Source organism: Gastrolobium bilobum, unplaced genomic scaffold, assembly GCF_033153095.1.
Source record: "Gastrolobium bilobum isolate Gb01-03AN ecotype WA unplaced genomic scaffold, APGP_CSIRO_Gbil_v1 utg20371, whole genome shotgun sequence".
NCBI lineage: Eukaryota > Viridiplantae > Streptophyta > Magnoliopsida > Fabales > Fabaceae > Gastrolobium > Gastrolobium bilobum.
The window spans coordinates 52,068-77,179 of NW_026898065.1; the positions used below are offsets into that span (position 1 = coordinate 52,068).

At 34.4% G+C, this 25,112-nt stretch overlaps 4 protein-coding genes across 4 annotated transcripts; 1 reads left to right on the top strand and 3 right to left on the bottom strand.

Annotated features, from left to right (window-relative positions):
- The first annotated feature begins 125 nt into the window (after positions 1–125).
- LOC133312543 (signal recognition particle 43 kDa protein, chloroplastic-like) lies at positions 126–1,484 on the top strand. Its single transcript, XM_061513761.1, has 2 exons — positions 126–152; positions 948–1,484. The coding sequence occupies exons 1-2, from the start codon at positions 126–128 to the stop codon at positions 1,482–1,484; spliced, it is 564 nt and encodes a 187-aa protein (XP_061369745.1).
- A 9,067-nt stretch (positions 1,485–10,551) lies between these two features.
- LOC133312536 (senescence-associated carboxylesterase 101-like) lies at positions 10,552–13,380 on the bottom strand. Its single transcript, XM_061513752.1, has 4 exons — positions 13,265–13,380; positions 12,773–13,118; positions 11,772–12,428; positions 10,552–11,472 (listed from the first exon to the last, which is right to left on the bottom strand). The coding sequence occupies exons 1-4, from the start codon at positions 13,279–13,281 to the stop codon at positions 10,648–10,650; spliced, it is 1,845 nt and encodes a 614-aa protein (XP_061369736.1). The 5' UTR covers positions 13,282–13,380; the 3' UTR covers positions 10,552–10,647.
- Positions 13,381–15,642: 2,262 nt separating this feature from the next.
- LOC133312525 (senescence-associated carboxylesterase 101-like) lies at positions 15,643–19,495 on the bottom strand. Its single transcript, XM_061513738.1, has 4 exons — positions 19,334–19,495; positions 18,874–19,222; positions 17,516–18,055; positions 15,643–17,390 (listed from the first exon to the last, which is right to left on the bottom strand). Exons 1-4 carry the CDS (start codon positions 19,342–19,344, stop codon positions 16,563–16,565), a joined length of 1,728 nt encoding a protein of 575 aa, XP_061369722.1. The 5' UTR covers positions 19,345–19,495; the 3' UTR covers positions 15,643–16,562.
- Positions 19,496–22,109: 2,614 nt separating this feature from the next.
- LOC133312544 (senescence-associated carboxylesterase 101-like) lies at positions 22,110–24,646 on the bottom strand. The gene is made up of 4 exons (XM_061513762.1): positions 24,630–24,646; positions 24,138–24,486; positions 23,069–23,617; positions 22,110–22,958 (listed from the first exon to the last, which is right to left on the bottom strand). Exons 1-4 carry the CDS (start codon positions 24,644–24,646, stop codon positions 22,116–22,118), a joined length of 1,758 nt encoding a protein of 585 aa, XP_061369746.1. The 3' UTR covers positions 22,110–22,115.
- Between the last annotated feature and the right edge of the window lie 466 nt (positions 24,647–25,112).

Below are 25,112 nucleotides of genomic sequence, written 5' to 3' on the forward strand. Positions count from 1 at the left end.
TGAACATTACCTAGTAAAAAAAAATCATTTTAGGTAAAGCTAAACATTTGATTACCACTAAAATGTATAGGCAAAGAAGTCTATAATTCGGATAAGTTGCGGATAACCCAAACAAAAGGGTAACTATGCCTGTGGGATACTTCACATCACTGGTAATCCTATATATGAGGCTACATAACAGACACAGATATGCATTAGTCTGTTGCAACTCTAGCTACAGAGTTCCATTGTCATACTATTAAAGCCAACTTAAAATTAAATATCTGTATTGTCATATTCTCGTTCAAAAAGGAGGTGCTTTCAAATGCACCCTTTGCTAATAGTCCTAATGATCTTATAAATGTGGGCTTCAACAGCTAATTTTTAAAGTGTTTGGATTTTACCTTTTGGGCAAGTCTTTGTCGTGAAAAGAAAACTAAAATCATGATCCAAGCAGTGTATGAAACAATGTTTTCATAATAGCAGCAATGTAAAAATAACATTCAATGACATATAACTAGAAATAAAAATCATCATCATGAGAGAATGAATGTACCTGTTGAATGGCTACTGCCCCTTGCCATGACTATGAACATCATGACAAAGCGAAAAAATGAAATTATTTTATTTTATTTCATTGTTAGGGAGAAGACCATAGCATAAAAGCCAAACAAAATTAAGTTTGATTTCAGAGTGTTACCAATTTATAGATTTTACTTTTAGAAATCTCAATCTCTTAAATATAACCATATATAACTTAATTCTAAAAACGAAAACGAAAATAAATGCTGCATTCAAGCTCTGGTTTGTGATTCGGCGATAGAGAAGAAAATCAACAAGAGAAATTGAATCTGAAAAAATAAAAGGAAAAAAGAAACAATTAAAAATTAGGTTTTACTAATTATGTTGTGCCTTGTTCGACTTTTTGGATGAAAAATCCTTGAATCTTTCATCGTGATTCTCTGCAGAGTCGAGCAAAGACACATTGGCTCATATACGACTTCATAGCCAAAGACGTCCTTGCCGAGTACGAGACTCCATGGTGGACTGCCGCCAAGAAAGTCGATGAGTCCGCCATCAACCACCTCATCGAAGTCGCTGACGGCCGCGATGTCAACGCCGTAGATGCTGACGACAGAACAACGCTCCTCTTCGTCGCCGGACTAGGCTCGGAACTGTGTCCGATTGCTGGCCACCGCGACAACAGCGGCGGCCTGGCGGCGCTTCACATGGCGGCAGGGTATGTGAGACCTGGCGTCGCGAAGCTTCTTTTGGAGCTCGGTGCAGATCCTGAGGTGGAGGATGATCGAGGAAGAACGACGCTGGATTTGGCGAGGGAGATTCTGAAGGTGACGCTGAAGGGGAATCCGATGCAGTTCTCGTGGAGGATTGGATTAGAGAGTGTGATTAGGGTTTTGGATGAGGCGTATTTTGGAGAAAGGAACGGAAAAAGGCTTAGGGGAGAAGAGAAACAATATAAAAAGAAAAAGAAAATAAATAAATGAGAAGCAAAATAAGCAAGAATAAGAAAAGATTTACTGTGAATGGAGTTGTTTTGCCACATTAAGTGCGTAGTAAAAATTGATTTTACGACATTAAATTTAAATGTGGTTAAGATAATGTCCCTAGACTCCGTCTTTTTCGTAGTGACTTGTGGTATATTGATAATTTAGTATCATTAGAATATGAGTTTTATACTTTGGTATCTTGATACTTTAATTAGGTTGTGTAATATTGACTTGTGGTTGTAATTGGTGAATTATGTTAAGTATATTTTGAATCTTTGATGATTGGTGATTTGCTTTTTAATATTTTCATATAGGATATATATATTCATATTTTTTTAATATATAAAGCCGGGTCCCCGTGACCCTCCGGTTGAACCCGTGACCCCTTGATCTCTGACCTCGGTCGGATCGATGGCCGAGCTGAATTTTTAAACACCGGTTATAATCAAATAACATGATGTCATAAATATTTTTTTCACATAAAAAATGCACTCCCATAAATTAATAGAGTAACGTAGGATGTATAAATAGGCTATTTTAAAAAACATGCATTAAAGGAGGTAATACATTAATGGATTGGGTCGCACATTCATATTGGAGTCGTACATTAATATTATTTTAATCAAATGAACGTGCTAATATGGTTGAAAAGCCGGTTTTGATTCCTTTGCTTTCTGAAAACTAAGGCCAATTGAAAAGGAAAAAGTTGAGGTGAGTGATAACGTTCCCAAAGAAACAAATATTTTAAGCTGACTCTGCTTATCAAAATTTCTCTCTCAATTTCCATTAATTGAATTTGTTTGATTTTGTTTCTATATCTCTCAATCGTTAGTGGAAGTGGAGATACTTTTTATGTAAACACAGTCCTGTAATTTTCTCTGGCCTCACGTTGTGCACTCTTAAGAAATCACTTAAATTCGCAAAAGATTATTAAATAGTTTATTAGTTCAGATTTAAAAGAAAATTGTTGATAAGTTGATATTTTAAATTTTAGTTATCTTATTATGAAGCATGAGGTCATATGTTGTTATCAAACACGCATTGAACTCTTGAGATTGATTTTAAATTATTTTACAATATCTTTAAATGCGTGTTATCATACTTATGTTGTTGATTGAACCTTGACTTTAGTGGCTCTATTGTAGAAGTTTCCATCGTGATTTTTGAGCTTTTGCTTTCTGAGGTTAGTTTGAATGTTTTATGGGTTTTATAATTCTCATGTTGAAAGAGAATTGAAATCTCATGTTGTAGAGATAAAAAATATGTGAGATCCATGTGTTAGAAAAAAATATATGTAAGATCCAAGTCAGCACGAAAATCGAAGAGTGTGTAGGAAAATTATAATTCTCATGCTAAATGAGAATTATAAAACCCATGTTTTATAGACACAGAAGTTTAGAGTTTAGTCTATTATGCGAGTTGGTCACCGACATGAGTGCATGATTTTTTTATTTTTGTCATGTACATTAATATGTGTGCAGGGTTCTTTTTCTCTCTTTGCATCTGTATCTATTGTAATAGAAAAAGATATTTGTGTTTTTAAATGATACAATTTATATCATTTTAATTTTTCACAAAGAAATAAGATGCATATTTTTATTTTATTTTATTTTGTGTCCACTCTCATCCCAATGATTTATCTCTTTCTCTTATTTAAAATGATATAATTTTACATCTTTTAAAATTCTATTCACTTTTCCCATTGTAATATGGAATAAAAGTATAGAAAACCATTGGAATATGTAATATTTTATAAGCAACAAATTAATGTCGAAAACAATCAGAAGAAAAGTGGTTCAGGAAATCATGTGCTGAAATGAGATGTCTTTAAGTGTACTACTTTTGATGCTTAAAGAGCTTTTGAATTTAACTATTAGCCACATACTTTTATTTAATATCTTGTTCCTTGCTACCATGAATCTAAGCATAAAACGTCAGTATGTATAAACTCTAAGCTAAAGATTATTGCTTGTGCTACAATATGCGGTGATGAGAGTAGGGAGTAAATAGTTCTTTGATATGTGGGTTGGATTGTAATATAGTCAAAAATTGAAGTGCTTAGAGTCTAGATGCGCTAAGGTAGGAGAGTTGAATAAATTTTGGCCAAATAGGTTTACTATGGGGAGGAAGTTCTTAGCATCAGAGGCGCTTTCTGTAACATCTCCGTCTCGAGCCGGTTCAATTAACATACATATGATAAAACAGAAAACAGCGGAAGACTTAACTTCTGAAAATACGAGCTAACTTTTTCTTTTTCTTTTTAAATTCTCATTCGTCGTGAACGAAAATCGGGCAGAGTTTCCTCTATAAATCGGACAACTGGGGATTTTCCAATCCCACTCAGAAGCATTTCCTGATAAACAGTTTATACAACATATCAATTCAGAAATACCAGATATCCAAATATAATCGAATACCCATACATGGGCGCATGCATAACATGGCTCCGTGCCACTAAATCTAACAGCATGCCATCAAAACATAAACCTATCTGAATACTACATCATCATATAACGTTCCTGAATACTCAAATGTACATGCATCAAACTGACAGACATGTACAAAACATATACAGGCCATATACAAAATAAAGGATCAATATCATGATCCATCAAATGCGAAAATACTAAAATACATCAAACACTCCAAAAAGGTAGCAGCCTACAGCCACTCTAAATCCGGTCTGTCAACTGCCTCAGCCACGTGTCGTGTCCCTGCCTAGTGAGGACTCACCGGAAATCTGGGCACCTGAAAATGTGTCCCCAAAGAGGGGTGAGATTACAAATCTCAATAAGCTCCAGGTTTATAGAGAATTCTCCATACCCCTGGCTCACTCCTGCATGAAAGCCAGATACAAAGTATACGAATACAACATATAACAGATATCATAACAGAACAGAGCATATATCCATATCATATCAGAGATGTGCGCCGTCATTCCCAAGGGAGGACCCCAAGCGGAAATCAACGCACGTGTTCCCGAGGGAGGACCCCAAAGCGGAACCAGACATATCAGAGGAGTACACCATCAGTCCCGAGGGAGGACCCCAAAGCGGACGTCCGGGTACTATACAATCAATGGCCAGAGATTGTTACAGAAATCATATTACAGAAGTCATATCAGAGCAAAACATATCATGTTATCAAATAACTCTATATGAATGCATCTATACAAAGCATCTAAATCACAGTCATACAGTCCAACCATAGTTCACTAACCATGGTGGAGCACTCAAGCAGGAAAAGACTCCTTAAACATAGAGCTTACCTCTTGAAGCTTTACCAATACGCTTACTTGTGGAACAAGTTACTTTTATCACTTCAAGAGATTTCCGATCCTTCTCAATCCCTAGGCACACCTAGAGAATAATTTACAATGCATCAATAAAATGATGCAATACCATAATTATTTCATAAGCATACATTTTATCGCTTATTTTCCTTTCTTTGCATTTTTTGCCAATCCTATGCCAATACACAAGTCTAGACCCCTTTATAACCGTTGGTGTTCTTTAATTTAATCAACCATTCCCTTAGGAATTTTCAACATAAATCATGCTACTTTTCTTCAAAACTCATCACTTTTATACAATTTATTACTACACATTTTATTTAAAATAAAATGTACAAATATATCCCTAAATACCCTATAGGTCGAATCCTATAAGGGGGATTTCCAAAGATCCATCTCTTTTACAATACATTTTCTTTACTTCCTTACAACTTGCAAACACCTAGGCATGCATCCACTAGGTTCCTATTTTGAGTTTAGACACCAAGTCCTTCACAACACATCAAGGCCGAAACATCAAGGTATGTTTCCAAGGATTTTCTTTCCAATGTAATATTCTTACTAATTCATCCAAATTCTACTTACTTGAACAAATAAAACCCCTCTTAAAGCATAAACTAAATTGGCACAATAAATCCTATTAACTCTATCAAAGGCCGAACATAGAGAGGAAATACATGATTTTTCTCTAATTTTTTTACATACTTACAAAGCTTCTTTTCATTTCATACATCAAAATATCAACTATTCCTCATCAATGCATATTCTAACACATCATGCTTTCCCACCCAAGGCATATACACAATTTTATAACTTAAATTATCAAAACAACATCATGTAAATAGAGGTTTGTTACCTCAAATCAACTACCCAAAGCCTAGAAGACCTACACCAAGAGAATCTCCATCAAAAACTTCATTTTGCCCTCTTGATGAATAGTGCACGAATTTGGGGAAGGAAATATCTCCTCACACAACCAATGATAGCTCAAATAAATGGGTGGGATGGATTCATTGAGTGGTTTCCAATCAATTTCATGTGGTGGATCATTGGATTTGGTGGATGGATGATGTAGAAATCAAAGAAAGAAAAACCAAACCCTAAGCCCCCCCTTGTCCAAGTGCAGATCGGTTTTGGAAGAAAGAGAAGAATGGAAAGCTTATGTGAATAGTGATCTTTAAAGTGACAAGGCTTTATAACACATGTGACCTTTTAACAGATATTTTTCTTTCGCGTATTTTCACTTAGACTGACCCGGAACTAACTCAAAGCTACAAACATATTTTTATTTCCTAAAATCATTTACATTAATTTTTATCTGTTACAAAACAATATTCATAATTCACAGTATGGTTTCTGCACCGTTTTTGACGAAATGCACTGTGAATCACTAATTGTACTTTATTTACTTTTTAAAACTTAACACTTATAAACTTATCATTTTCTTGGGCCTATATTGACTTGCTTGGCATATATTGGACTTTCTTATTCTTATTTCATCAATTATTTATTTCTGGACTCTACCGGTTGCTTAAACAGCAGTACAAAATACCCGGTAGAAATACTATTCACGAGATTTTCACGGAAAGTGCCAGACTATACAATTTTTCGTTCTGAACTCATATTTGTCATCAGAATTTTCAAATTATGTTCCTAAAATTATTTTGCTCATTTTAAGCTCTACCGGTTAATTCACAAAACTGTAAATTCTCCGGCAGAACGCACTGTTCATAACATAGTCATGATTACAGTCAAAATACTCGAAATCGCTCACTGAATCTAATTATGGCATTTAAATCCTTAAATTAAATCTCTAACTAAGATTTACCAGTTAGGGTCATTATACTTTCTGTGAGGAGAATGCCATATTTATTTTTAGGAAACTTTGCAATCAACACCAAAAGGTAGATCGACAGACCTTGGAGAGCCTATGCCTTCACCCGTCATTCGTCAGACACATGACCCTCCCCTCCTCCAGTGGCACGTTTTAACCGACGTTCGTGCATCGAGGGTTTACCTCTTCACCACTCGACTCCGCCTGTTGCAGATATGTTTGTTATAGTACATATAGAATGGAAATATTTTGCAAACACCATTGCCGATAACCAATCATTATTGTGTCGGCTGGCATGAAGGACAATGACGCGTATAATGACCAATAACCCTATAATAACCACATCTTGTGCGAGTAGTCGACCCTCCTCGCAAATCCATTTCATTGTGTATATGTGTACTTCTTAACCTTCCTCTTCCAAAATGACCACTGGCTCCTGTTAATGTCGATGAAGTCAATGGATGGGATAGAATGTTGACTTATTGACTATCCACAAGAGTTTACTTTCGCATACAGTTCGATAAATGTGGAGTCTTTATGATCTCGAAATGTGTCTACTACTAACGCTATATCTTCATCCTCGACAATCTCCACAATAACTCCCTGCACTAGGTTATCCAAAAACACATCTAGCAATCAATTGAGAGAGAGATTTGTTGGGTATGTCTCATACTTCACATGATGATGTTGGCCCTAATTGTCGGGGTCAGCAGAAAGACTTGTAATCCTATTTATTATTTGCCTTGTAAACCGAGAGACTTGTAACGAGTGGCGGTGAGGTGAATATAGTACAGACAAGCTGGACGTAGCCTATATTGGGTGAACCAGGGTAAATCATCGTGTCAATCTCTCTACTCTTATCTCTTTTTCTGTTTTCTCGATTCTGTGTGATTGTCGATTTCCAACAAGATTGACCTCGTTGTAATCTCAACTTCTTATTTATTATCTTCTTCTGGTCATTATAATTACATCATGGACTAATGCAAAACATTTTTGCATCTCCTTCAAAAACTTGATCATTCGGTCTAAAATATCTCCTCCCATTATAATATACAATGGCGATTAAATCATTCTTACTGACACTTCTTATGCAAAAATAAAAATGAAAATAACATATAAGAAGAAGAAATACCAGGGGCTTAAAAAATAAAACAACTATATTTTTGAAGGAAAAAGGAGTGTGGTGAGTTGGAGAAATTGAAATGAGGATGGGTATATATAGCACTAAATTCACTAGACCTTATAACGAATTTGTCACGTGTCAGCAGAAAATCGTTGTGCCCAATAGCGAATTTCTCAGTGGCTGTCACATGTCATTTTTTCTCAGAGCAGTATCTATTTCGTTATGCCCCATAGCGAATTAGGTATTGCCTGCCATGTGGAGGTTAGATAAGCTCAACTAGTTTGCTATGCCCGATAGCAAATTTCTATGAGGCTGCCACGTGTCTTGCTTTTCTCATAGTAGAGATTGACATTTGACCACTTAGTTTACTTTTATTAATAACAAATTAGGTAGCCACAAAAAATATGCTACATCCTCAAAGAAAATTCGCTATCTGATGTAATAAATTTGTATGTGTGACATATTGAGAAATTTTACTATTTACATGATATATTAATTTTTTTATTTTTTGAAAATAGTGACATTATAGTTAGTGTCCCTGCCGTCAACACCAAAAGTTAAAAGCAAAGGTTGTTCTTCTCTTTCTTCCATGAAACCCACCGCTTCACTTTGCAAGTATATTTTTATTTTTATTTTTATTTTTTTTACGGTGCTTTGCATGGATAATGGAGATGTTGTTTTTCCAACCAAGTCACACATTTTCGTATCATTATCGCAATCTTAATAGCTAAGTCTATGTAGCACTTAGCACACTATTATGGACCTTTATGAATGTTCTAGGCTGTGCGTATCTAACACTCCCATCGCTAAAAGTGATTGATTCCTTTTGCGTTTTCCTGGCCCACTCATATCGTTGTTTATTTTTTCTTTAAATTATATTATATTTTAGCTAAATTTTCAACTTGATACAGTTTTGCATTCTTCCGTAAGCGAATTCATAATTGTTTTCCATATCATCTCAAAGGACTGTTTGGAAGAAGATAATTTTTTTTTCTTAGGAAGCTTAATTTTTAAAAATATGATTTTTACGTTCAGTTTATTATAATATTCAAAACTTTAAAATTTAAAAAAAAATTAATTTCCCGAAAATGCTAGCAAAAGCGACGTACTAAACGGCCCACGAGCTTTTGTCTCACATCACATTCACAGTCAACAAGGCAATATAAGAAGACTTTTTTTTTTCGGTAAACATATAAGAAGACTTTAATTATTGGGTGGATCCACACACCGCGTCATAAACCAAATAATCCATTTTAGAATAAATCTTCTATGAGTCCTAGGTCGGAGAAACTATATTTTGTGTTTTACAAATAAATTTTTAAAATTTAAAATGTTTTATTTGATTTTTTATTTTTTATTTTACAAACTAGTTGAATTTATCTTGATTCCGAAGGAAGTCTAATATTTTATTGTGAGGAAGGAGAGGTCAGGCAAAAGTTATATATATATATATATGTTTCTTTTTTCTCATGTCACATGAGATATTATAGACACAACAAGTGGTGAGACTCACCACTTGTTAAAAAAGAAGAAAAAATAAAAAAGGATAGCATGAATTTCGATGTCTCTTAACATGAGAAAACTATCTCCTATTACATGAGAAAATAATTTATATATATATATATATATATATATATATATATATATATATATATAAACTTGACCAATATGAGATTTGTTAACCTTCACTTAATAGTATAGTTTATCATGCTACTAGAGCCCCTGTTACGAAGAGATCAGAAATTTAATTCTTATCGTGGGCACTTTAATATAAAATCTTTGACAGACGTTGACTTAACACCTTAAATTTTTAAATAAAATAGCTATCTTTCAAGATTCAATCTAGAGATCAAGTATGTTTTGATTTTTTTATAATCTAATTTGATCAAAATTTTCTTGTTAATTATTGTATTTTTTAATTATTGGCTTGCATTATTGTCAATGGTTTATGGTATACCATTTCTAGAATGGAGAGCTATTGTTGGCATGCAACATGAGATAAAATTATCTCTATTTTGTGCAGCCCAAAATTATGTTATTTTTAGGGTTGAAAGAATTAATGAAAGATATTTTAGAAATTTTATTTGTTTATTTGTTATAAAAATTTTACCAAAACACCATAAAATTAATTCCTAATCCTCAAAACAATTTAGTTCTAGGGTTTCTAAAAATAATTTTATTTTCTGTTGCAAGAGAAAGAATAATCCTAAATATATATATATATATATATATATATTAACCTTTAATTAATTATATAATTATATATTTTTAATAAAATTAATAAGTTATTCATTTTTTAAAAGGGATGATCGGTTAGTGCAACACAATAGAGTGAAAAAAATTAAAAAGCTACACTTCCCGATACTCTCGGACACTCTGACACTCCCCGACACTCCAATACGCGTTACAGAAATTCAAAAAAAGATTCAAAGGTTGATTTGCATTGAATTTTTAGTTTCAACTATTAGATTCGTTGGATTACGATAATCATTTTATTGAGTTTAATATAAATATTTGGGATATGTTATGTTTCTTTGCAAAATTTATGAATATTATAAGTTTAGATTCATTTTTTTGTTAAATTATTGAATATTAAATATAATATACATTATATAAACTAAAAATATTATTTAATATCAAAACGTGTCTTAACGTGTCGAAATCTAACATTCTTTAAAATTAACGCGTCAGAGTGTTGTGTCGTATCGTGTCACGTGTCCCGTGTCGGTATCGATATTACGTAGCTATTAACAATAACCAAGGGCCAAACTAAATTTCTACGAATAGAAAATTAAGAGTTTTTAATAAACTTCCAAACACAGGACCAATCAGTTTCGCAATCTATCATAATTTATAGTTTTATCTCACTATAATTCATAAACACCCCCTTTATTACATGTTTATATATAGTTCAGGGAAAATCATAAGCTCCCTCAGCATATTGCTCAAGGTTTGTAGCATCGTTCATGAACCTTGCCAGTTCTGAATTATATGATGCTCCCTTAATTGCTTTATACTCATTCCACCAAAGCATATAGCTGCTTTCTGCCAAGAAAATCTCTGGTGACACTTCATAAATCTTGAGCTGCCCATAAACATAATCCTCAAATTCAACCAATTTCTTCATTGTCTCTTCATCCTCTTGGGCATCCTTCAACTCTTTGCATGAAAGGAGAGCCTCTTCAACATGTGCCCAAAAGCAAGAATCTTTGGTTAAAAGAGCTTCCACATTCTTCTTAAGTAATGCAATGGTTAAGGGGCATATTGTATCTTCTGTTGTTCCTTCCTTTAACCATTTCTCCAACATTTTAAAATGTTTAGGCCTTTTTTCAGTCACATAGTCTTTATTACCTTTCACTTTATAGTATTTAGCAATAACAAGTGGTTCAACCATTCTCCTGTAATTAGTCCCAGCACCAAGCCAGCGCTTACGAAAATTTGAGCCTTCTTTCTGAGGCTTTGTCTCTGCCACTTCAACCATCTTTACCCAGTAATCTGTGAGTTTTTTCTTGAACATATCAGCTTCTTTGTCACTTTCTAAGAGCATCTTCTTGTAGCTATCATAGTACCCTATGTTTCTATCTTTACTCTCCTTCTTGTACCATTCAAGTTTGACCATGTCTATCTTCCTTACATTCAAATTCACGTATGGATCAAATACTAATCTACTCATCATCTCCTCGCGTTTCTCTTCATCTTTTGTCATCTTGGCGACATATTCCTTCATATCTTCCGGCTACCAAGTTAAAAAATGAGGTCAGGAAAAATTGGATTTACTTTAAGTTTAACAAATACTAATCTGATTACATATGTTAAATATCAGGATAAGAGAGATTTATGAGTAATCGTGTGTTTGAAACTACACAACGGAGATTCTATTATATAACTGAAAAGAAATGAAATACAATGAGATATACATAATGTGGGACTTCTAAATCACTATTCTACCACTATTCTTAACAACATATAATGAGTCTAAATAAGGCTCAAATAGATAATTCAAGTTTTTTTACGAAATATAAGATGTTTACCAACCTCCATAGCTGTTGGCAATCCTAGTGCTGAAAGCGGCAAAATGATACTTGCAAGTAGTGTATATGTATTTGTTCCTCCGCTCCTTCTGTGCTGGGTTTGAACCGGGTTCTTTTTGGGTAATAAACAAGCTCCAATCCGACCAAGTAGTGTGTTAGTTTCGTCTTCCGTATCTGTATTAGTTATGTCTTCAGGCAGAGTTGAAAGGTCCTTGAACAGAGTTCTTTGTTTGAGTATATTCACTATCTCACCATATTTAACAGGTTGAGAACCTTGATTTTCATCGTGTTCTGAGTCAAATTTCCTGAGTAGTCTCAAAATAGAGCCAGGGTTCTCAAAAGAAGCAGAATTTTCATCAGAACACAAGAGAAATGTTCCAAAAGGCATGTAGGCATTGGTTTGAGAATCATGGTTTGTAATGAAGAGTCTTGGAAGTGGGTCTTTGTGTGACACAACATGTAGAAAGCAAGAATTCCAATTAGAACTACGTGATATGGCTTGTTGCAATCCATTGTCACCAATAAGGGGTGAACCAAAGGTGATGCAGAGTGGGCGATTCTTTCCTGAATCAATGCTATTTAAAAGTGATATAGTGAAGAGAGAAGCAACTGATCCTCCTAGAGCATGTCCAGTAACAATCAATGTTTTGGAGCTATCAATCTGCATGAAGATTGTTACATCATGGTTTACCGGGGAAGAACAATATATGGCCAAAGCATAAACATGTAGAAAAGAATCAACACTATTCTTAATACAAAATTCACCCCCACAATTGCTATTAAGTTTAATGAAAAATTATCCTCATTGGAGAAAACCAATTTAGTTACAGAAAATGAGTGTAGAAAAGAAGAAAAGGAAGTTAAGTAGATGTGCTTTTAAAATGTAAACATATAAAAATATACATATTTCAAATAACACCAACCAGTCCACACATCAATCTTTACATTTGCATTGAAATTGGAATAGACTTTAGAATAATGAAAAGGAAAAAGGAGGAGATGTACCTCGGATTTCAACTGATTAAGCTTATTGAGATTTTCAATGAAGAGGGAAACTGCAGTGTTGTTAACAGAGAAAATTGGATTGCTTTCAGTACGAAGAAAATCAAAGTCATAGAATAACATCTTCTCCTTTAGATCAGAAGACGTAACCAAATCCGGTTGAGGATCAGAAACTTGTTTGGCCTTAAAAGCTATAATCCTCACATCTGAATCTTTGTTATAATACCATGATACTCCCTCTCCCTCTTCTGAAACTTTGCCTCCATCAAGATCCGAGATAACTTTCCATGATCTTTGGAGAAGATCAGAGCTTGTTACAAAAGGTGCAAGCCCCATTTCACCTTTAAATCTGCAACCACAAAGGACACAAAATCCAACACATTAGCAATGCTATAATTAAGAATCACCGGTTCATGTTACTATCTTTTATGAAATTTTAAGGAACAAACCAAAACCCAAAAAGGAAGAAGGAAGAATGACTCATTGATCACATACTTCATAGATGGGTCCATGGTGCTTCAAAGAACTAGAAGCAGTGATGGAGATGATGGTTATGGAGAAGAAGTGCTATGTTGTTGATTAATAATAACCATAATGTCTCTGAATTATTTATGCATCGCAAAGAATGGAGTTAGGTTAAGTCAACCCTGCGTCAACCTTTATTCATCAAAATTGAGAGAATGCTAGACAAGACAACAACTAAGTAGTTAAATTAAGGATGATTTAACATAATGTTTTTTTGGGAAATATAAGTGTTATGTTACATGAAAAATCTCTACTTTTCTACAAACTCAATACAGCATGAGACTCACTTCAACTTTTTTTGCTTTTTACTATACAATGGGGTCCACAGTATTTTTGTATCTGTAATGGTGTCATGTTACATGACAAACTATTATAATTCTTATCTTGTCTTGTCCCTTTCTTCCAATTCTCTTCCTTTTACCCTTAATTTGTCATAGTTAATGGTGAATAATCTTGTAATATATGTATCCATACAACTAATATTAATGGTAGTGTAAGTCTTGGGGTTAACGCTTGAGAAAGGTGTGAGCAAGTGCTAGGAAGTTTCAATGAACTTGTTTCTGCAAGTTGCTTGGTGACCGCGTTGCTGAATAAAAAATTCATGACAGAAATTACATGAGTTTTTCGGGTTGAGTTGTAGCCGTACCCAAAATAATAATGATAGAGAACACTTTAGGAATACCTTTAATCTAGGATTATTATTATTTTTTAATTAGTAATGTTTCTATGGTTCAAAACTTCTATATCTCTCTTTAATACGGTTAATATGATTAACACATTTTATACTTTTATCTTGCAGCTATGACCATATCCATATACTGGGATTTGGGACTTTAGATATGAAACAATAACTACCATGTTCCCTTATGTTTCAAGGGGACATGAGGGAATTTAAATCCCAAAAATAGGCCTACACTATCTAGTCAGAAACAACAAAAATATTACTAGTCAATTACATATTCCTGTCCAAATGTGAACATGTATATAGCTTCCTGCATACTTTCTGACATATCCATGAGATCAACTTCAACAATGTCGGCGACTGAATACTTGAGATGGTAATTTCTTCCAGCTTTTTCTCTCCCTATATAGTTGTCATCAGCATTAGCGAAGAAATTCCCAAAAAGGAGGGGGTGGGTAATAATAGAAGAAATATACGAGGGAGATAAAATGAAAAGAAAAACAATTGGCTCACTTTGAATACTATTATGCAAAACAGTTATTTAGTTTTCAAAACAAAAAAACTAAAAATTTCGTTTGGTAAGACCTGTTTTGTAAAAAATATTTTGAAAATTATAACTGTTTTTTTGTTTTTAAAATCAAATTTAGAGAACATGTTTGAGTTGTTTTTGTTTTCTGTTTTGGTTTTTAACTTTCAAAAAGAAAAAAAAAATATAAAAAACAATTGTTTCCATAACTATTTTACAAAATAATTTTAAGAACAAAAAACCAGAACACAATCAGACAGGCCCAAAAACGCTTAAAAAAAATGTTAACTATTGGGAGAATTAATTCCGTTATAATGTAAATGTTCTTGATTTAAACAAAATTGCCTACGTGTGTGTATATATATATATATATATATATATATATATATATATATATATATATATATATATATATATATATATATATTTTGAGCTGATCAGCTGCCCACGGGTTGGTATGCTTTAGAAAATAAGTAAAAATATTAACCCATCTTGTTTAAGTGTAAATTGGTAGGTCAATCCATTTAAATAATAATAAAAAATTAATTAATTTAGCACAGGTAGGCTTAGCCTGTTGCATTGTCCACTCTTCAAGTCCAATGAACTCTCGTGTGAGGGGGCTTGTTGAGATATATAGTCCCACATTGGTTGTATGTGCAACTAATGTGGAATTTATAAGGTCTCGGGCACTCCCACCCTTTGAGCTAGCTTTTGGGGTAGTGTATCCCAAAATTCTTTACATGGTATCAGAGCTTGAGTGACTATAAGGTCACAAGGTCGATTCTCACGACCCCCCACTTTCAAGTGGAATTAAAATAAAAAGCACAAAAAGGTAAACCAAAAATTAGGCCCGTGCAATTCCACGCTTCTAGCCCATAGGGCTCTTGCGTGAGGGACGTGTTGAGATATATAGTCTCACATTGATTGTGTGGGCAACTAATGTGACCTTTATAAGGCCTTGGGCACTTACACCGTTTGAGCTAACTTTTGGGATGGTGACCTCAAGGTTCTTTACATGAGTTATATAGTGTTATCTAATTCAATCTCACATTCTCATTCATTTTTTCTAATCCCAAGTCTAAATAGCAAAAACTCTTTTTTTTTCTCTAGGAATAACATTTGTCATAAATCAAAGTGTTTTTCTCTTTATCTTTTGTAAAGGACATATGAGATAAAAATCTTGGATATCACGAAAGCTTGGCATGACAAATAAAACACTACCTGACAATAAAAAAAATAGACTGAATACCACCGTACTAAGACTGTATAAGCAGTGCATGCCATTACTATATAAAAAAAGGCTCAATGCCCAGATATGGTCATCTTCTTCATTATAATTTAAGCTCATTGATTTAATAATAACTCAAGTGTCGGAATGCCTTGCTAGTACCTCCTCCTATCTGTCCAAACCAAAGAAAGGTTTCAAGCATAGGTACATCCTTGCCGCTAGAGTAACCCGCATCAAAACTCATCTTGTTGCATATTAATCTCAGATTCCAACTGAACTAGACTCAATCGTGTGTATAGTGAGGGCCAACATCTCTTAGACCTATCAATACTCGTTCAAACAAGTCATTTAGCTGTTATCCTTCAGCAAAATCTCTTGTGATACTGCATAATTCTTGAGCAATCCATAAACATACTTCTCAAATTCAAGAAATTTCCTACTTGCCCCTTCCTTCTCTGTCACGTTAGATTTTGCATCCTTCAACTGTTTGCACCAAAGGAGAGCCTCTTCAACATGTTCCCAAAAGCAAGAATCAATGGATAAAAATGATTCAACTTTCTTTTTACTTGTACTGCTTGAAAGAAGTATCTTTTAAAAGGGATAATGGTCGGTGCAAGAGAGTGGAAAGACAAAATTTGAAGGGAAAGCTGCCACACCCTGCCTCTATGAAAAGCTCCACTACTAGCAAGAACCAACACCAAAGCTAAACAACTAGGAATAGAAATAAGAGTTTAATAATAGAGTACCAAATGCAAGAGTAATCCGTTATTGCAATCATATCCTAAAGTATTACACTCTTGAGACAATAGCTTTATTACATGATTATGATAGTTCAGGGAAAATCATAAGCTCCCACAGCATATTGCTCACGCTTACTAGCATCATTCATGAAACTTGCTAGTTTTGAATTATATGAAGCTCCCTTAATTGCTTTATACTCATTCCACCAACGCATATAGCTGCTTTCTGCCAAAAAAATCTCCGGTGACACTTCATAATTCTTGAGCAGCCCATAAACATACTCCTCAAATTCAACCAATTTCTTCAATGTCTCCTCCTTCTCTTTGGAAACCTTCAACTCTTTGCATGAAAGGAGAGCCTCTTCAACATGTGCCCAAAAGCAAGAATCTATGGTTAAAAGAGCTTCCACATTCTTCTTACTTGAAGTGGTTGAGTCACTTGTGGCTTTCTTTTTTCCTTCCTTCAACCACTCCTCTAACTGTTTAAAATGTTTAGACCTTTCTTCAGTCACATAGTCTTTACCTCCCTCCCTATAGTATTTAGCAATGGCTAGGGGTTCAACCATTCTCCTGTAATTAGTCCCAGCACCAAGCCAGCGGGTACGAAAATTTGAACCTTCTTTCTGAGGCTTCATCTCTGCCTCTTCAACCAACTTTTCCCAGTAGTTTGTGAGGTTTTTCTGGAACTTTTCAACGTCTTGGTCACTTGTCAAGAGCATTTTCTTGTAGCTGTCATAGTACCCTATGTTACGATTTTTAGAATTCTTCTTGTACCATTCAAGTTGGGCCATGTCTACCTTCACTAAATTCAATTTCTTGGATGGATCAAATGTTTCCCTCTTCTGGAAAACGAATTTATTTTCCAGTATTTCCATCTTTGTTACCAAAGTGTTGATATCAATTTTATGCTGTTGTTGCTCCTGCCAAATCAATTTTAGAAAAGAGCTAGATCAGAAAAAAAATTGGATTGACCAAATACTAATCTAATTTCTAATAAGGTTCAAACGAGTTCAAGTTGTTTAAGAAATATAATATATTCAGCTACCTGTGTGATTCCTAGTGCCCACAACTGCAAACTGATGCTTGCTTTCAGTGAATTAGAATAAGTCATGCCTTTAGCCTGTGCTGTAAAGTCCTTGCAAATTGCTTTACGATGGAGATTTTCCACTATGTTTCCATATCCTACGGATTGAAGTCCATGATTTTGATCACGGATTGAGCCCAATGCCACGAATACTTCAAAAACAGATTCAGGGTTCTCAAAACAAGTGGAATTTTCATCAGAACACAAGAGAAATGTTCCAAAAGGCATGTAAGCACTGGTTTGAGGGCTCAATGCAGAGGTGAAGAGCCTTGGAAGTGGATCTTTGTGTGACACAACATGCAGAAAGCAAGAATTCCAATTAGAACTACGTGATATGGCTTGTTGTAATCCCTTGTCACCAATAAGGGGTGAACCAAAGGTGATGCAGAGTGGGCGATTCTTTCCCGAACCAATGCTATCCAATAGTGATATGGTGAAGAGAGAAGCAACTGATCCTCCAAGAGCATTTCCAGTAATAATCAATGGTTTGGAGCTATTAATCTGCATTAACATTGTTATATAAGGGTTTAAGGGGGTTAGAGCATCATATGCCTAGAAACATGGAGAAGATCTACACTATTTTTAAATTTAGCCCACTATATTTGCTATATGGTTAATTGAAAATTATCCTTATCCCCATAATTATATCCCAATACCACAGGTAGTAACCCTTAGCTAAAACTCTATTCTCACGAACTCCTTTGAGAAAAAAAAAAACAGTGGTTATAAGAAATGATGAAGAAAAGAAGTAAAACTGTTAAGGGAAAGTGCTTCTAAAACATAAACTATACAAATATAAATATCCATATTTCAAATCTTTTCTAAATTCATACCCCGAAAATACTTTTCATATGTGAGACTTGGGAAAGTCACCTCTAATACAAGTTAATCCAACAAGCACTAATCCATCCCAGACTATCAATCAGAGTTGTCGCTCTTTGTCATGAACACTGCTTGTGGATAGGGAACTAGATTTGCAAAATAAAAAACAGCACTATGCTGATAATATTATTACATATATGAAAAATAAAAACTCCCCATTCTTCTTTCTTTCTTTCTTCTTCTTTTAAAGAAACTGTAAAGCTATCAATTTGATATTTCGGTGTTCATGACTGATTCCAAAGTCAAACAGCTCAATTCACAAGACTGTTAATAATAACTTGGATCAGACCACAAATCAATTTCTAGATTTGCAGTGAAATAAAAAAAAGTTGTTCACACAGTCCACAGTTCAATTAGAATCCAAATTAAGTTAAGGCTCAAATTGAAAACAGTAAGAGACTTCAGAATAATGAAAAGGGAAAGTGTGGTAGATGTACCTCGGATTTGAATTGATCAAGCTTCTGACGATTTTCATAAAAGAGGGAAACTGCAGTTTTGTTAACATAGAAAATAGGATTCTTTTTAGTACAAAGAAAGTCAAAGTGAAAGAGCTTCTTATCCCTAAGATCAGAAGATGAATCCTGATCCGCTTGAAGATTAGAATCTGTTGTAACCTCAAACACTATAATCGTCACATCTGAACCCTGTTCTTTATAAACTTTCCACGAAAGTCCCACTCCCACGTTTGAAACGATGTCTTCTTGACGAGATGAGATAGCATCCCATGTTCTTTTGAGAAGACCAGAGCTTGTCACAAAAGGTGCAAGCTCCATTCCACTACTAAATCTGCAACCACAAAGGGACACAAAATCCAAAACAAGCAAATACTATAAGAAGTGAGGTTACAAACCAAAACCCAAAAAAGGGAAGAAGTAGTATGATTAATTGATAACATACAGTATGGTCATGGTGTTTGACAAAGTGCTGAAGGATATAGGAAAACTTGAACTAGAAGCTTGTGATGCAGTGAGTTTTTGACAAATGACGGAGATGATTGTTATGAAGGGAAAGAATAGCTATGGGGTTGATTTATAATGAGCATAATGTCAATGAATGGTTGATGCATTTCAAGAGAATGGAATTGCGTTAGTCAACACACTGCGTCTACCTTTATTTATCATAATAATCGAGAGAGATGCTAGACAAGACAACTGGGTTGTTAAATTAAGGATGATTTAACATAATGTTTTTTTTTTAATATTATTCTTGTCCCTTTCTTCCTATTATCTTCCTTTTTTTTCCCATTAATTTGTCGTAGTTAATGGTGGATAATCTCGTAACATAAGTAGAGTTACACACTACATACTTACAAATAATGTTAATGGTAATCAAAGTACGGGGTTGACGCTTGAGAAAGGTGTGAGCAAGTGCTAGGGAGTTTCTACGAAGGTATTGTGCAAGTTCCATGGTAACCGCGTTGCAGAACAAAAAATTGGCACACTGAAAAGACAGCACTGCATCATGACGAAATTAGCCTTTCCAATTATAGAGAATATATATTTAATAAATAATGTGTATTTAATTGTGATGACACATTCTAAGGTTTTTGAACAAAAAAATGTAAATTTCAAAAAAATTCATCTATTTAGTTCGTTGACCAAATGTTTTACCGGACTAATGCAGGAAGACGCGTTTCATATGGTTACACGTTTAGTCGCGCACCTGACACATGCGCGTTTCTGACAAATCTGAACACGTTTGTACCAGGTACGTGTCTGAACACGTTCTGTACCATGTGCGTATTTCTGACAAGTCTGACGAGCATAATACCAAGATGCGTCATATTCAGCACGCATTCCGTGGCATAGTCGCGCCACAGTCACAAACGCGCACCTGGTACATATATGTTTAGACACGTACATGGTACATACTGTTCAGATTTGTCAGAAACGCGCATGTGTCAAATGCGCGACTAAACGCGTAACCACCTGAAACGCGTCTTCCTGCATTAGTCCGGTAAAACATTTGGTCAATGAACATGACAACTAGGTTGTTAAATTAAGATGATTTAACATAATGTTTTTTTTTTAATATTATTCTTGCCCCTTTCTTCCTATTATCTTCCTTTTTTTTCTCTTAATTTGTCATAGTTAATGGTGGATAATCTCATAACATGGGTAGAGTTACACACTACATACTTACAACTAATGTTAATGCTAATCAAAGTACGGGGTTGACGCTTGAGAAAGGTATGAGCAAGTGCTAGGGAGTTTCTACGAAGTTGTCATGGGCCATGTTATTGTGCAAGTTTCTGGTAACTGCGTTGCAGAACAAAAAATTGGCACACTGAAAAGACAGCACTGCATCATGACGAAATTAGCCTTGTTCATTAATCAAAATGAATTTCCAATTACAGAGAATATATATTTAATAAATAATGTGTATTTAATTGTGATGACACATTCTATTATTAGAGCTGGCAAAATGGGCCGAGTCCGCCGGCCCGCCCCGACCCGCCCGCCAAACGAGGTGGGTGGGCTGAGTTTTCTAAGCCCGCTGCTCGCCCAGCCCGCCTGGGCTGATTTTTTTTTTTTTAAATTTTTAGTGTAATATGTGACGGGCTTGGCGGGCAGAGATATCTAGCCCACTTTCAATGGCGAGGCGGGGCGGGCCAGCCCGCTTTTTGGCGGGCAGGGGCGGGGCGGGGCGGGCAGCCCGCTTTGCCACCTCTATCTATGATATATACATTTTGTAAAAAATTAAATAAAAATAATTTGTTTCTTATTTCTAGTAATTTGTGTTCCTTAACTGCTCGTTCATTATCTCTAACAGAGAAATAAAATAAAATGATTTTATCTTTATTTTTAACTATTTGTTCTCTCGCATAAAAAAAATACAAGAAACATTTTTGAACAATATTGCACGTAATCATACATTATAGTAAATTTACATAATTATATATTTAGTTATAACGACGGCTACTTTTTTTCTTGTAATACTGCTATTTATAATCAGGGTTCGCTTTTTTTTACAGTTAGTTTACTGATAAATTATCTGCAGTAAGTTCAATACGACGTTATTTTGGATCGAAATCATGATGTTTTTGTAATTTTAATTTATTTCAGGGTTATAATAATCTTATATTTATAATTTTTTAAGATTTCAATATCAAAACGACATCGGTTTAGGAATAAATGCAGATAACTTATCTGCAGTATCTGCAGAAATATTTTTGCCATTGATTATTTACAATGTGACAGGAGGTTATGAATTATTAAATTAATTTTAAGATGTTATCTAACGGGTTAAAAATGATACTTTTAAAGCATAAGCAGTCCTTCCTTCATCCATACATGATACATGCCATTTCATATTAAATTGGGAAAAGTATTTGTCTTTTTAAATGACATAATTTGTGTCATTTTATTTTCACAAAGAGGTGAGATTCACACCTTTACATTTTTGTGTCCACTCTCTCCTCCTTTATCTAACTCTTTCTCACTTGAAATGACACAATTTTATATCCTTTAAAATAATACACACTTTCCCCTCCATTAATATTAATTAACATGCATTCATTACACTAACACTTAAACTTGCAACAAGGAAAGTAATGGTTTACAAGGGGGAAAAACAATTGGAAGAACTTCCAAAATCACAACACAAAGGAGGAGGAATCTAAGAACCCAACCCAAATTCAACAAACGAAATACTAAAAAAGGTTATTGTACGCTATACATCAGCAGAAATTATAAGTTTTCCCAGCATACTTCACATTATAATTTTCAGCATTGTTCATGAGGCTACTGAGTGGCGAATCATATGAAGTTCCCTTAATTGCCTTATACTCATTCCACCAAATCATGTAGCTGCTTTCTTTAAGGAAAATTTCTATTGACACAGCATAATTCTTGAGCAACCCATAAACATACTCCTCAAATTCAAGCAATTTCCTACATGCTTCTTCTTTCTCTGTCACGCTAGATTGTGCATCCTTCAACAGTTTGCACATAAGTAGAGCCTCTTCAACATGTGCCCAAAAGCAAGAATCTATGGTTAAAAGAGCTTCCACATTCATCTTACTTGTACTGTTTAAGTCACATGTGGCTTTTGTTGTTCCTTCCTTTAACCAATCGTCCAACAGTTTAAAATGTTTGGACCTTTTTTCAGTCGCATAATCTTTACCTCCCTCACTATAATATTTAGCAATAACAAGTGGTTCAACCATTCTCCTGTAATTAGTCCCAGCACCTAGCCAGCGGGTACGAAAATTTGAGCCTTCTTTCTGAGGCTTCATCTCTGCCTCTTCAACCATCTTTTCCCAGTAATTTATGAGGTTTTTCTTGAACTTTACAACATCTTGGTCACTTGTTAAGAGCATCTTCTTGTAGCTGTCATAGTACCCTATATTTCTGTCTTTAGAATCCTTCTTGTACCATTCAAGTTGGGCCATGTCAATCTTCACTAAATTCAATTTCTTGGATAGCTCAATTGTTTCCCTCTTCCGGAAAATGAATTTATTTTCCAATGTTTCCATCATAGTTACCAAAGTATTGATATCAATGTTCTGATGTTGTTTCTCCTGCAAAATCAATTTTAGAAAATAGATCAGGAAAAAATGGATTAACCAAATACTAATAAGGTTCACACTTAGAATAAAAGTTATTTAAGAAATAAAACATATTCAGCTACCTGCATATCTGGTGTGAATCCTAGCGCCCACAAGTGCAAATGGATACTTGCATGCAGTGTACTAGAATAATTCATGTCTTTAGCCTGTACTGTAAAGTCCTTGCAAATTGCTTTATGATAGAGATTTTCCACTATATTTCCATAATCCAAGGACTGAAATTCTTGATTTTGATCATGGATAGAGCCCAATGCCACTAGTACTTCCAAAATAGAATCAGGGTTCTCAAAACAAGTAGAATTTTTATCAGAACAAAAGAGAAATGTTCCAAAAGGCATGTAGGAACTGGTTTGAGAACTATGGTTTGTAATGAGGAGCCTTGGAAGTGGGTCTTTGTGTGATACAACATGTAGAAAGCAAGAATTCCAATTAGAACTACGTGATATGGCTTGTTGCAATCCCTTGTCACCAATAAGGGGTGAACCAAAGGTGATGCAGAGTGGGCGATTCTTTCCTGAACCAATGCTATCCAATCGTGATATGGTGAAGAGAGAAGCAACTGATCCTCCAAGAGCATTTCCAGTAATAATCAATGGTTTGGAGCTATTAATCTGCATTAACATTGTTATATAAGGGTTTACCAAACAATATATGCCCAAAACATAAACATGTAGAAATCTACACTATTCTTAAGACAAAAATCACCCTCACAATTGCTGTAAGTTTAATGAAAGATTATCCCCGTAATCTTATCCCAAACACCCTGAAGTTTGTAGGTAGTAATCCCTAATAAAAGAACTAAGGATAACAAACATTAACAGTACAAGTGGTTAAACAATATGAGTGAAGAAAAGAACCTTGAAGTACAAGTGCTTTCAAAATATAAACATACCAATATCACAATATGCATATGTAAGACTTTGAGAAGTCATTTCTCATATACATCATCTGTTCATTCATTAGTTTAACAAACAATATCAACAACCACTAATCCATGCCGAAATGTCTCACTTGTCTGCTTATAGTTTTTCATGCAGTTCAAAGATGCAATTTAGTATCCACATTAAGGATTTTTCAAAAATGAAATCAGAATAGGCTTAGAATAGTGAAGAGAGAAAGTAGTAGATGTACCTCGGATTTTAATTCATAAAGCTTCTGACGATTTTCATAAAAGAGGGACACTGCAGTGTTGTTAATAGAGAAAAATGGATTGTTTTTTGTACAAAGAAAGTCAAAGTGAAGAAAATTTCTCTCCCTGAGATCAGAATGTGAAACCAAATCCACTTGAAGATTAGTATCTAATGTGGCCTCAAATGCTATAATGGTCAAATCCGAAACAGGTTCTTTATAAACTTTCCATGATAGTCCCACTCCCACATTTGAAACTATGTCTGCATGATGAGATGAGATAACATCCCATGATCTTTGGAGAAGAACAGAACTTGTCATAAAAGGTGCAAGTTCAATTCCACTGCTAAATCTGCAACCACAATGACACAAAATTCAACACAAGTAGCAATATAAGAATCAGTAGTTAATGTTATTTTCTATTATGGTTTTTCACGTACAAACCAAAATCAAACAAAGAAAAAAAGGAGGAGGAATATTTAACTTATCACATACAATTGAGATTGCCTCATGGTGTGAATAGACAGAACAAGTAACTTTGAAGTAGAAGGTTGTGATGCTGTGTTTTGTTCACAAATGATAAAGATGAACAAGTTTGATGAAGAGAAATATGCTATGGCGGTTATTAATAAAGAGTGAAGACTAACACTATGTCATAAGCATAGGAAACTCACCGGAAAAGAAGAGGAAATGGTTGAAACCATGCAAAGAAAGTAACTTGGTTAGTAAAAACACGCGTCAACCTTTTTTTCTATGCCATAAATTAAGAGACATGCCCGTGCATGTTTTCGGAAAACTAAAATTTATTCTTATTTTTTTATTTTAAAAATAATTTATGCAAAACAAATTTTCATAATAATTAAAAAAGGTTGCTAACCAAATAAATTTTATTTGTTGTTTTCTTGTAAAGAAAACTAATTTTAAAAGCTATACTTGAGTACTCAACCACTATATCCGAATAAATATTATTTTGTAAAA

Excerpts from the sequence above, each read along its gene's own strand:
- LOC133312543 (XM_061513761.1), top strand. The coding sequence starts at position 126 with ATGCCTGTGGGATACTTCACATCACTG. Across the intron at positions 153-947 it reads TGGGATACTTCACATCACTG|AGTCGAGCAAAGACACATTG; the intron begins GTAATCCTATAT and ends GATTCTCTGCAG.
- LOC133312536 (XM_061513752.1), bottom strand. Across the intron at positions 12,429-12,772 it reads TTAATCAGTTGAAATCCGAG|ATTGATAGCTCCAAAACATT; the intron begins GTACATCTCCTC and ends ATCTTCATGCAG. Across the intron at positions 11,473-11,771 it reads GATTGCCAACAGCTATGGAG|CCGGAAGATATGAAGGAATA; the intron begins GTTGGTAAACAT and ends TTAACTTGGTAG.
- LOC133312525 (XM_061513738.1), bottom strand. Across the intron at positions 18,056-18,873 it reads TTGATCAATTCAAATCCGAG|ATTAATAGCTCCAAACCATT; the intron begins GTACATCTACCA and ends ATGTTAATGCAG. Across the intron at positions 17,391-17,515 it reads GGGCACTAGGAATCACACAG|GAGCAACAACAGCATAAAAT; the intron begins GTAGCTGAATAT and ends TTGATTTGGCAG.
- LOC133312544 (XM_061513762.1), bottom strand. Across the intron at positions 23,618-24,137 it reads TTTATGAATTAAAATCCGAG|ATTAATAGCTCCAAACCATT; the intron begins GTACATCTACTA and ends ATGTTAATGCAG. Across the intron at positions 22,959-23,068 it reads GATTCACACCAGATATGCAG|GAGAAACAACATCAGAACAT; the intron begins GTAGCTGAATAT and ends TTGATTTTGCAG.